Source organism: Scyliorhinus canicula, chromosome 1 (genome assembly GCF_902713615.1).
Source record: "Scyliorhinus canicula chromosome 1, sScyCan1.1, whole genome shotgun sequence".
Lineage (NCBI taxonomy): Eukaryota > Metazoa > Chordata > Chondrichthyes > Carcharhiniformes > Scyliorhinidae > Scyliorhinus > Scyliorhinus canicula.
In genome coordinates, this window is record NC_052146.1 from 103,998,387 (window position 1) to 104,011,809 (window position 13,423).

The 13,423-nt window shown below is 43.3% G+C and overlaps 1 protein-coding gene across 3 annotated transcripts in view; it reads left to right on the top strand.

Moving 5' to 3' along the window:
- Positions 1–13,423, top strand: part of kdm1a (lysine (K)-specific demethylase 1a) — a 98,008-nt gene that overhangs the window by 22,016 nt on the left and 62,569 nt on the right. For all 3 annotated transcript variants that reach the window (XM_038796790.1, XM_038796781.1, XM_038796773.1), the window contains exons 10-13: positions 859–876; positions 3,930–4,072; positions 4,847–4,937; positions 12,787–12,921. In XM_038796790.1, coding sequence (XP_038652718.1) covers positions 859–876; positions 3,930–4,072; positions 4,847–4,937; positions 12,787–12,921 — 387 coding nt within the window. The remainder of the gene's footprint in view (positions 1–858; positions 877–3,929; positions 4,073–4,846; positions 4,938–12,786; positions 12,922–13,423) is intronic.

Sequence of the window (13,423 nt, forward strand, 5' to 3'; positions counted from 1 at the left end):
TAAGGGCAATTTTGGACACTAAGGGCAATTTATCGTATCCACCTAACCTGCACATCTTTGTGACTGTGGGAGGAAACCGGAGCACCTGGAGGAAACCCACGCACACACGGGGAGGATGTGCAGACTCCGCACAGACAGTGACCCAAGCCGGAATCGAACCTGGGACCCTGGAGCTGTGAAGCGATTATGCTATCCACAATGCTACCCAATTAATTTTTTCCAATTAAGGGGCAATTTAGTGTGACCAATTGACCTACCCTGCACATCTTTGGGTTGTGGGGGCGAAACACATGCAAACACTGGGAGAATGTGCAACCTCCACACGGACAGTGACCCAGAGCCGGGATCGAACCTGGGACCTTGGCGCCGTAGGGCAGCAGTGCTAACCACTGTGCCACCGTGCTGTCCCTGAATCAGATGGTTGTGGTTTTAAATCCCATCCAGAACACAAGCAAGTATTGTAGGTTGATACTTCAGTGCAGTGCTGAAGAACTTTCAGATGTTCATGTTGACATGAATAATCCATTAGTGTGATTCGAGGAAGAGCAGTGAATTCTTCCATTTTACTGCAGAATGTTCGTCTCTGAATATAGACTACCAAAAATAGATTAACTGCTCATTAATTCTCATTACTGTTTTGCAAGCAACTCGGCTACTTCAGGTTCTGATGATTGAGTAATTCATCTGTGAAGCATTTTGAGCCACCCTGAGAGACACAATAAGGCATCGTATAAATGCAAGGTTATTTCTTTAAAGGTTGAACACTTCAAAATTGTGGTCATTGGTCAAGAGACTAATAACTTTTCTCCCCTTTTTTCCATGTCATTTCCTGATGTTTGGAACCTGATCCTAATGCAGGGAGAAAGATGCACCAACGTATGTATTTTTACGTTTTCTAATGGGCATATGTTATGAAATCTCAGCAAGCAGAATGTAATTATGGGGAATAGAAAAATCAGTGCAATTGTTTTGAAACATGTTGGCACAGCGTTTCACAAACATTTTGAGCTGGGGATCCCCCAGTAGCATCGGGGAACCCCAAGCATTGTCGTAATGCTGACTCCTTTTTATTTTTAGTTGTGAAATAGGTGCGAACAGAGAAATCATATGTTCACCAGCGACATGGGCCCCTCCCATTAACTCTTATGTACCCATGTCACCGTAATATTAATCCCTGCTTTAGAAGTACCAACTTTAGCAGTGCGGAATCTGTTAAGAAGGTACCTTACTGAAAAATTACTCAAGGCTTGGCTCTTGTCAATTTTAATGGGAGGAGTGATGCTGTAAATCTGATTCTTCTATTGGACACACCCATGCACCTATTTCTCCCTCACACAGACACTCGGCCATCTTTTTCGCCAATCGACCGACTCCCCGCTAGCCCTTGCTCGTCCCCTTGCTGCCCCCCCCCCCCCCATCTCTTTTCCAGGATCTAATCCCACCCACTCCTTTCCCGAGGCCCTGCTGCCAATTCTGTTTGCCGCTTCATGCCACCTCTTTTGGCCATCGTCTCCTGCCTCTGGATTAATCTTCGCTGTTTGCCACAAGCTTGTATGCCCAGCATTAAATAAAATTAGACAATCAAAGTAAAGCAAGGGGCCTTTCTGTGATTGGCCTATTACACTGCTGTAATCATTTTTGAAATTGGTCAGTTGCTTTATTTGAACTGGCATTTACTGGTCACATGGCAGCCGCCAGCTCTGAGGAACAGGAAGTGTAAATATGGTTGTAGTCCCACAAACCTCAGATTGCAGCAACCTCCTCTCATTTGCTAGTATTGGTGACAGTCTCCTATGGCATGGTACATGAAGGGTGTAAGGAAGTTGTCGTATTGAGATTAGGCAAGTTATAAGGGCTGGTTTAGCTCAGTGGGCTAGACGGCTGGTTTGTAATGCAGAACAAAGCCAGCAGCATGGGTTCAATTCCCGTATCAGCTTACCCGAACAGGCCCCCCGGAATGTTGCGACTAGGGGCCTAGTGGGAGGTTGCAATTGGAAATTGGCAAGTTTAGAAATGCAGATTCTGTGCAAGCATAGGAATTTAAAAATCGTAGTGTGCAAAAGGAGGCCATTCAGCCCAAGTTCCTTTGAAGAATGATGTAGTTAGTCCCATTCGCCTGCTCCTCCCTATAGCGTTGTAAACTGTTCCTTTTCATGTGTTATCACGTTCCCTACTGCATCTGCTCTCGCCCCCCCCCCACTCCCCCACTTTTTTTTTAAAAAGCGGTATATTTCAAGATCACATCAACTCGCTGCCTAAAGAAGAACAAGTCTCTGCATCTGCCATCATTGTCTTTTTTCCCAATGATCTTCAACCTCTGTCCTCTGGTTACTAAACCTCCTGTTAGTGAAAACAATTTCTCCCTATCTACTCTGACAGAACCATTTCTAATTTTGAATTAAATTGAATAATTTACAATACTTACACTGTTCTTCAAAGTTTTATCCTTTGCACATTAATTGCTGGTAATAGGGCAGTACGGTGGCGCAGTGGGTTAGCCCTGCTGCCTCAAGGCGCCGAGGTCCCAGGTTCTATCCCGGCTCTGGGTCACTGTCCGTGTGGAGTTTGCACATTCTCCCCGTGTCTGCGTGGGTTTCACCCCCACAACCCAAAGATGTGCAGGCTAGGTGGATTGGCCACGCTAAATTGCCCCTTAATTCAAAAAAATGAATTGGGTACTCTAAAAGTTTTTTTTTAATTAATTGCTGGTAATCAAGTTTAACATAAAATGCTTCAAACATTTGAAATAATTTTGTCTGAGTCCGACCATAAGGTTGGAGGGGGTTGTTTATTATACAGAGCAATTCATTGGTTTGAATTCACTTTGGGATGTAATAGCTACACTAAATTGGGGAATATTAATATTCATTCTGTATTAATCGCCTTTTATATCCAAAATAGAATTCTAGATTTTTTAAATTAAGGAGATACATTGGATAAATAGTACAGATCAATTTGTCGAGCCAGCTCTGTTAATCTTCTAATCTGAATGCTTAAAAGAACTTAATTGTCTTGGTTTATGGTGGAAATTGTTGTCCTTCCAGTGTGATTATTTTGGCTTTCATTTTGAGGTTTTAATATCTAAAGTGCACCTTAAGAAAAACCGATAGCACATATGTTCTCGGTTAGGATAGTGGAGGCCAAAGCCTGAGATGCTTTGTCGGCTGGGATTTGTGCTAATCATTTGCCATTGACATCAATTCTGAAGTAAAACCTAAATTATGGCTGAAGATTCAGTTCTAAGCCTCGGGCAAGAATTGAAAGAAAACAACCTCAACACATTCCTGGATCTTTCCTTCTGATGAGACATTTGCACTGGTTTGAGGAACCTGATTTTGACACTCCCGCATGGTTAACAATGCAATTTCCATGTGTGGCACATTCGCAGTGAAACTTGCTCCTCCCATAAATCTGATGGAAATGTACATAATCTGAATGGGGACAGATTATGCTGACACCAATGCGTCCACTGTGAGTGGTGAGGACCAATGTTTCCTCCAGTTGCACAGCAACACACAAGTCCGTGTGCAGGCCGCATACAAGTAGGTAGGTTCTTTTTAAGATGCCACACGTGCATGGCCAAGCAAAGAAAAAATGGCACTGCAAAAAAAAAAAAATAGGGTATGTTGGTGGGGACTGTATTTATTGTTTCACCTTCAGCATTCATTGGCCACCACGCACTTGGCCCTTGAGGGATATCGAGAAGTCTTGCTTAGGGTGGAATTAGTTCTGAAAGCTTGGATCTCTGCTAACAGATATTACATTTGTTGACTTTTTTGATGCGGCACCCATAAGCACAAAGCACTGCTAAACCCTAATCAAAATGGAGATATCGGTGTTACCGGTGCAGCTATTGTGTATTCTTGCATAAATAAATGATCCTACCTCTGATGCTATAGGCAACAACAATATTTCTTCCTGTTTTTCAGGTCCCCAAAGAAAAAGATGAGATGGTAGAGCAGGAATTCAATCGGTTGCTGGAGGCCACATCTTACCTCAGTCATCAGTTGGACTTCAACTATCTGAACAACAAGCCTGTATCATTAGGACAGGCATTGGAAGTTGTCATACAGTGAGTATTTGGTTGTTTTAATAAACTTCACACTCTTGCATGCATTACTTCCTCACGTCATCCAGTCAGTCAAAATAACAATTATCCAAGATATTTCTTGACAACTGTATTTTCAAGTCATCACCAATTAATACTTCTCATTGATATTGTGTATCTTATTTTGTTGGCATCTTTTGGTTCAACAAAAAGTTGTTTAAAATGTCTAGTCTTTTAGAATCTGCTTTTCACCCCAAGTATTCTTCAATAATTATACAGCAGGCAATGTATTGAGTTTAACGCAATGAATATTAAAGAAAGATACATAGGTACATAGAACATACAATGCAGAAGCCCATCGAGTCTGCACCGACCCACTTAAGCCCTCACTTCCACCCAATCCCCATAATCCAATAACCACATCTAACATTTTTTGGACATTAAGGGCAATTTAGCATGGCCAATCCATCTAACCTGCACGTCTTTGGACAGTGGGAGTAAACCGGAGCACCCGGAGGAAACCCATGCAGACACTGGGAGAAAGTGCAGACTCCGCACAGACAGTGACCCAGCGGGGAATCGAACCTGGGACCCTGGTGCTGTGAAGCAATTGTGCTAACCACTGTGCTGCCCAAGATACACCATCTTTCCCAATATCCCAAACGGCTTTATAGCTAACAAGTAATTTTGAAGTATGTCATTGTTGTAATTATTAAGGTAATGTAAATATAATCAGGTTTGTAACTCAATAACCCAAAGCATTGATTGTGTTAAAATAATAATTGGAAACCTTGTCAGACTGCAAGAGAAACACGTGAAGGATGAACAGATTGAACACTGGAAGAAAATAGTGAAAACACAAGAGGATTTGAAAGAGTTGCTTAATAAGGTAAATTTGAACTTGGTTTAAACTCTATCTAGAAACTAGGAATAGGGAAAATAAATTGTATTTATTTTGACATTTGATGATTAAGTTCCATTGTTTAGAAAGTTGCCAGTACTTGCTAAAGTGGTTGTAGACTTATTCTGTATTTTAATTGTCTAAAGTACAGAGATGCTTTACATCTACTCTAGATGAGAATGTTGGACTACCTCAAATATACTACTTTTGCACCCTCTCACTATACCCAAATACTTAATATCTTTCTGCATCTAGCCTTCTCCACCATTCAGTACGATCATGGCTGATCATCCACTTCAATTCCTTTTTACTACATGATCCCAATGTCCCATTATGACATTGGTATTTCAAAATCATCTCATCTCTGTTTTAAATATACTCAATGACTGAGCTTCCACAGCCCTCTGGGGTAGAGTATTCCAAAGATTCACCTCATCTCGGTAACTAAGTGGCTTGCACATTATGTTGAAATTGGGATCCCTGGGTCTAGACTCCCCAAGCAGGGGAAACATCTTACTTGTATGTACCCTGTCCAACCCTTCAGTATTTTGTAGAGTTCAATGGGATCCCCCTCATTCTTTGAAAATACAGCCCCAATTTCCGCAACTCGCTTCAGAAAACACCCCACCATCTTAGGACAAGTCTGATGAATCTTTGTTACACTTCTCTATGGCAATAATATCCTTCCTAAGATAAAGCTGCACACAGTACTCCAGGTGCCATCTAACCGAGGTTCTATACAATTGAAGCTTGATTTAACTATTCCTGTATTAAAAATCCTCTTGCAATAAAGGCCAACATGCCATTAGCCTTCCTAATTGCCTGCTCATAGAACCATAGAGTTTACAGTGCAGAAGGAGGCTATTCAGCCCATCGAGTCTGCACCAGCCCTTACAAAGAGCACCCTACTAAAGTCCACGTATCTACCCTATCCCAGTAACCCCCACTTAACATTTTTTTGGAAGGGCAATTTAGCATGGCCAATCTACCTAACCTGCACATCTTTGACTGTGGGAGAAAACCAGAGCACCCAGAGGAAACCCACGCAGACACTGGGAGAACGTGCAGACTCCGCACAGACCGTGACCCAGCCGGGAATCGAACCTGGGACCTTAGAACTGTGAAGCAACTGTGCTGACCACTATGCTACCGTGTTGCCCCCGGAATCCCACGCAGACACAGGGAGAATGTGCAGACTCTGCACGTAGTGACCCAGCCAGGAATCGAACCTGGGACCCTGGAGTTGTGAAGCAACTGTGCTAACCTCTACGCTACAGAGCTGCCCCATGTTGTAGCTGCTTGTTAATGTTCAGTGCTTTACTGACAAGGACACCTTTGTACATCTACTCTTTCTAATCTCACCAGTTAAGAAATATTCTGCACATCTGTTCCTACCAAAGAGTAACCTCATATTTTTTCCACATTATATTCCATCTGCCATGTTCTTGCCCACTCGTTAAATTGGCCTAAATCGCCTTGAAGCTGCTTTGCATCTTCCTCACAACACACATTCCCACCATCTTTTTTGGTCCCCACATCCAAATCATTGATATTTGTCATGTATATCTGGGACCCCGGAGAGGAGACAGGGAGCACAGAGTTTCACTCTATGCAGATGACCTGCTCCTCTATGTCTCGAAGCCACAGGAGGGACTAACGGCAATACTGCAAATCCTGAAAGGGTTTGGAACCTTCTCGGGCTACAAACTTAACCTGGGAAAAAGCGAGTCATTCCCAGTGAACCCAAAAGGCCTCCCGAAGGGGCTCCCGTTCAAAACGGCCCAGAACAGATTCCGTTACTTGAGGATCCAAATAGCTAGAGCTTGGCCACAGATCCACACGTGGAACCTGACCAGCCTGGTGGAGGAAGTAAGAAAAGACCTTCAATGGTGGGGCTCACTCCCACTCTCCATGGCGGGAAGAGTGCAGACGATCAAGATGAACGTACTGCCAAGATTCCTCTTCTGTTTAGATCCATCCCGATCTTCATCCCCAAGGCCTTTTTCCAAAATATAGACAGGCTAATCATGGCATTTGTGTGTGGGCGGGGGGCAAGAACCCGAGAATTCCCAAGCCGACACTGCAAAGAGGGAAAGTTAGAGGGGGCCTGGCTCTACCGAACCTACAATACTACCAGTGGGCAGCAACGGTAGAAAAAGTGAGGGGATGGGTACAAGAACCCGACACAGATTGGGTACAAATAAAGGAGGCCTCCTGTAAAGAAACAACCCTCCGGACCCTGGCCACAGCAGCACTCCCATCCTCCTCAACAAGATACACAACGAGTCCAGCGGTAGCGTCCATACTGAGAACGTGGACCCAGCTGAGACAGCACTTCGGGATAACCAAAATGCCCCTTTTGGCCCCAATCTGCGGCAATCACAGATTTCCCTCCAGCCATGCTAGATACCACCTTCAAAAGATGGAGGCGGGACGGGGGCACATTGACGGTCGGGGACTTCTACGTAGGGCGCAGACTGGCGACACTGGATGAACTGACAAGGAAGTGGAAACTAGCAAGAGGACAGGAACTGAGACACCAGACACCTCCAAATAAAGTACTTCCTCTGCAAAGAGACAGGAGGGTACATTGTGGCCCCAGAAAGCACACTACCAGAGGACCTGATAGGCACAAGCAGCGAGAAGAGGGGGCTATGTGGGAAAATATACAGACAGCTACTGGACAGAGCCCGAACACCACTGGACGGGATCAGACAAAAATGGGAGGACGAACTGGGGACAGAGGTAGGATGGGGACTCTGGAGCGAAGCACTGAGCAGGACGAACTCCACCTCCTCCAGCACAAGGCTAAGCCTAATGCAGCTCAAAGTGGTGCACCGAGCACACCTGACCAGAACCCGAATGAGCAGGTTCTTCCCGGAGGTGGAGGACAAATGTGAATGGTGCCAGAGGGGCCCGGCCAAGCACACCCACATGTTTTGGGCTTGCCCCAAGCTTGCTGGGTTTTGTACAGCCTTCTCCGAGGCATTGTCCAAGGTTATGGGGATGAGGGTGAAGCCATGCTCAATAGTGGGAATCTTCGGGGTATATGGAGTAGCCAGAGCTACACATGAGGAAGGGGGCCAACGCCCTGGCGTTCGTTTCCTGCCTGGCTGGCAATTGGCAGCACCACCCACAGCTGCAGACTGGCTCGCTGACCTCTCGGAATTTCTCCACCTGGAGAAGATTAAGTACGCCATCCGAGGGTCAGAGGAAGGCTTCCTGGATACTTGGGGACAGTTCATCGGCCTGTTCCAAAACCTGTTCGACGTCAGCAACGAGGAGTAAGCCAGGGGGAAAAAAAATGAAGAACCAAAGGACTGCGCAACCCGGGGGGGATATCATTCACTAATCCAGAGGACAGCAAAATGTACGTAGTTAGTCAAATGAAGGACAAAACAAACCTCTCTGTAAAATAAAGCAAATTAGCGGGGGCAAGAAAAATGTAATGTATATAAGTAACAACTGTTTATAAATATGAGAAAAGCCAATAAAAAGGTTTTTTAAAAAAAAATGAATATCTGGGACCCAAGTACAGATCCTTGTGGTACCTCATTAGTCACAGCCTGCCAATGTGAGAATGCCCATTCATTCCTGTTCTGCTTTCTGCTTATTAACCAATCCATGTCAGTATGTTACCTCCTATCCCATATGCTTTAGTTTTGCTAACTCGACCTCCTTTATCAGTAGCCTTCTGCAAATCTAAGTATACTTTGTCTACCAACTTCCCTTTATCAATTCTGTTAGTAATATCCTCAATAAACTCCCAGCATAATTTCTCATTCATAAGTCCATGTTGACTGTGCCCAAGCAGATCATTATTATCCAAGTGTCCATTTATCAAATTCTTTATAACCGATTCCAGTAGTTTCCTGATTTCTCTCCCTCCCTTAAATAATGGGGTGATATTTGCTACCTTTCAATCTGCGGGAACCATTCCAGAATCTGTAAAATTTTGCAAGATGACAACCAATGCATCCATTATCTATGTAGCAACCTCTTTCAACACACTGGAATGTCGAATATCCAGTTCCAATACTTGTTGACCCTCAGTTCCATTGATTTCTACAATACAATCTTCTTATTAATACTAATTTCCTTCAATTTCTCATTTTCTCTGGTCTCTTGGTACCCTAATTCTGGGAGATTTTTTGAATCTACCTCAGTAAGGAAGACACAATATATTTATTTAGCTTCTCTGCCATTTCTGTATTCCCCATTATAAATTCTCCAGACTGCCTGCAATGGGTCTTTTAATGTACTTATAGCTTTTGCAGTCCATTTTTATGTTTTTGCTAGTTTACATTTATATTCTACTCTCCCTTTCTTTATCAATTTCTTGGTTCTCCTTTGCTGTATTCTAAAATCATCCCAATACTCACGTTTACTAGTTCCGGCAACTTTATAAGCCTTTTCGTTTAATCTTATACAGTCCTTCACTTTTCGTTTTGGATTTTTGTGCCATGAAGAAATGTACCGTTGCTGTAAACTGTGTAATAATTATTTAAAAGTCATCTGATGTACCATCACATGAGACTTGGACTCTCAACATTTAAACTTGGGTGAGAATCCTGCAAACTGAACCACTGCAAACATCTGTATTGCTTGACCTTGATTGAAAGTCCTTCCCTGCATCCACTCTGTGATCTCTCTCTTAGTAAGAAAATGTTGGGTGGGATTCTCCGTCTCGCCAGACCCGTTTTCTGGCATGGTACACCTCTGCTGGCAGCCGGCCAATGGGGTTTCCATTGTGGCCACCTCTATGCTGTTGGGGAAATCCGCGGGCATGAATGCGCTGTCGGCAAAGCAGAGGATCTCGCCGATGGAGAATCGCGCCTGTTATTTATTCTTGTCAATGTACCATCATCATTGTAGCATTTCTTTAAATATGCATATTCATCACAGATGTGCTCTATGCTGAACATGGAAATTTAAATATTCCAAAACACTCACATTTAAAGAGAAGTCAATCCTTTGACATTATGATTACCTTTATGTTAGGCTGCAGTACCAATTTCTACCCTGTAATGGTGCTTCTGGCGGGCATTAGCATTGCAGACCTGATGTCCTGGTTGTAAATTACTGCAGTGTGTAAATGCTTGGTCCTATGTTTTGCCTGTCCATAAATTTTAGAGACTGGGCCAAGTTGTTTGTGATTTGTCATCTGTAGTGGGACAAGTATTGAAATATATTGTTCCGAAAAGCTGTTAAAAGTTGGAGGCTATTCTTTGATTATTTTTCAACTGCAGAGGGCAATAACACTTCATACTAGCAGTCATGCAGCTATTTGACAAAGCCAACACTTTAAGAGCAATACATCCTTGTTAAAATCGATTGACTTTCTATCACTATCCATTGTAATCCTTTCAGGGAGAAATAACATCCATAGTAAAGAGAAAAGGTTAATGCTTGGAATGAAGTCCCTTTTTCAGAATAGCTCTTGATGACAATAAGGGTCTACATTTAGATTTATTGTCACGTGTTCCTAGGTACAATGAAAAGCATTCTGCATACAGTCCAGGCAGATCGTTCTATACGTGGAAAAACAGCGGACATACAATAAATACACAATGTAGACGCAAAGACATAGGGATTGGGTGTGGCATATGGAGTGTAGTGCTACAACAGTAAAGAAGATGCGTAGGGAGATCAGTTCTGTCCATAAGGGAGCCATTCAGGAGTCTGGTAATAGCACGCAAGATGCTGTTTGTGAATCTGTGAATCTGCGTGTTCTCAGACTTTTGTATCTTCTTGTCTGATGGAAGAAGTTGGAAGAGTGAGTAAGCCGGGTGGGAGGGGTCTTTGATTATGCTGCTTTCTTTCACAAAGCAGCGGGAGGTGTAGACCGAGTCAATGGATGGGAGGCGGGTTTGTGTGATGGACTGGGTGGTGTTCATAACTCTGTGTTTCTGACGATCTTGAGCCGCGCAATTGCCATACCAAGCTGTAATGTAGCCAGATAGAATGCTTTCTTTGGTGCATCTGTAAAAATTGGTTAGAGTCTGTGTGGAAATGCTGAATTTCCTTAGTTTTTGGCGCTGTTCTTATTTGGAGTGTTGATGTGGGTGGACTAGGACAGATGTTGGTGATTAATAAGATTGTTGGTGGAATTCAAAGCTGTCAACTATCTCCACTTCTTCACTGTTGATAGAGAGGTGTGTATGACACTTGGTTTCCTGAAGTCGAAGAATAGCTCTTTAGTTTTGTTGACATTGAGGGAGAGATTGTTGTCGTTACACCATGCCACTGGGTTCTCTATCTCCTTCCTGTATTCTGACTCATCGTTGTTTGACCCTCTATGGTCGTGTCATCAGCAAACTTGTAGATGGAGTTGGAACTGAATTTTGCCACACAGTCATGTGAGTATAAGGAGTATAGTAGGGGGTTAAGTATACAGCCTTGCGGGCTCTGGTATTGAGGACTGATGTGGTTTATTCTTAATGATTGTGGTCTATGGGTCAGGAAGTCGAGGAACCAGTTGCAGAGGGAGGAGCCAAGTCCATTTTTGGAGTTTGGATATGAGCTTGTCTGGGATAATAGTGTTGAAAGTGGAGCTGCGGTCAATGAATAGGAGTCTGACATAGGAACCCTTGTTGTTGAGATGTTTCGGGGATGAGTGTAGGGCCAGGGAGATGGTGTCTGCAGTGGCCTGGTTGTGATGGTATGCGAATTGCAATAGATCAATGCATTATAGGAGCATAGAGTTGATGTGTCTCATTACCAACCTCTCGAAGCACTTCATTTTTTTTTCTTTTTAAAAAAATAAATTTAAAGTACCCAATTCATTTTACTAATTAAGGGGCAATTTAGCATGGCCAATCCACCTACCCTGTACATCTTTGGGTTGTGGGGGCAAAACCCACGCAAACACGGGGAGAATGTGTAAACTCCACACGGACAGTGACCCAGAGCCGGGATCGAACCTGGGACCTCGGCGCCGTGAGGCAGCAGTGCTAACCACTGTGCCACCGTGCTACCGCCAAAGCACTGCATAATGATAGATGTCAAGGCCACTGGATAGTGACCAGATAATACCATCTGATAGTACCATCTTTATTTTCAGGTGCTGATACATTTTCTGCTTCTATGTTGGATTTCTGAAATGTTATGCCATTTCAAAATTATTTGTAGTTGTCCAGGCTTTTGTGATCCTGGATAAAGCTACTCTGCTTCAGGAGTATTAATGCAATTGCTACGTTTGCAATATAACAAAATGCATAATTCTCTATTGTCCGTGGAGCGTGAAGTGAGCAGAAAGGAATTGCAGTTTCCATAATATCACCCTAAAACGTTTGGTTTCTTCTATCCAAGTGCTGCCTGACCTGCTGAATACTAACAGCATATCATTTTTGTTTCCATTATAGATTAAAGCAGGGGTGGGCAAACTTTTCCGTGCAAGGGCCACATTCAGAAATTCACAATTTTAAAGGGCCGCATAGTATATTAAGTAAAATAATTACTTCACCCGGTTATGATTCTGGGCGCCTCATACAGAACATAGAACAGTACAGCACAGAACAGGCCCTTCGGCTCTCGACGTTGTGCTGAGCAATGATCACCCTACTCAAGTCAACGTATCCACCCTATACCAGTAAGTAACCCAACAGCCCCCCCATTAACCTTAAAAAAATAATAAAACAATTAAAATAAAGATTTTTTTTTTAATGACTTGGTGGGCCGCATAAAGACCTTTAGCGGGCTGCATGCAGCCCGCGGGCCGTAGTTTGTCCACCCCTGGATTAAAGGTTGTTTGTGTCGATAACATTTGATAAGGATTTTACACCGGATTATCTTGTGCTTTTCGTATATTTTTATCTTTGTTTCTTTTTTTACTCAGATGGTATCATTAAAAGAAAAAATAAAAGAATTACATCAGCAGTATAAAGAAGCCTCTGAAGTGAAGCCCCCTCGTGACATCACCGCAGAATTTCTAGTGAAAAGTAAATTGAGAGACCTAACTGCATTATGCAAGGTGAATTTTTATTATGTGGGGATTTGTATGGCAGTTTGAATAAACTTGAGGGGTGGGAATGCGGAAAATGGGGAGGCATCCTTTTGCTTGCACCTCTTTTGAAGTCCAAAAAGCCTGGAATTTGATGTAATGTGGAGAAACAGTGTAATGATCTGACTTGAATGTTATGCCATTTTTCTTTTAGTTTAGAGTACCCAATTCCTTTTTTTCCCAATCAAGGGGAAATTTAGCGTGGCCAAGCCACCTACCCGGCACATCTTTGGGTTGTGGGGGTGAGACCCACACAGACACGGGGAGAATGTGCAAACTTCAGATGGACAGTGACTCAGAGCTGGGATCAAACCCGGGTCCTTGGTGCCGTGAGGCAGCACTGCTAACCACTGCGCCGCCGGAATGTTATGCCATTTTTAAAATGATTCTTTTAACTGCATGCAGTTTAGAAAGCTATGTGAAGGTGAAAATGGATTCTCATGGCATAGGTATAGTTTTGTACTGTGTTAAT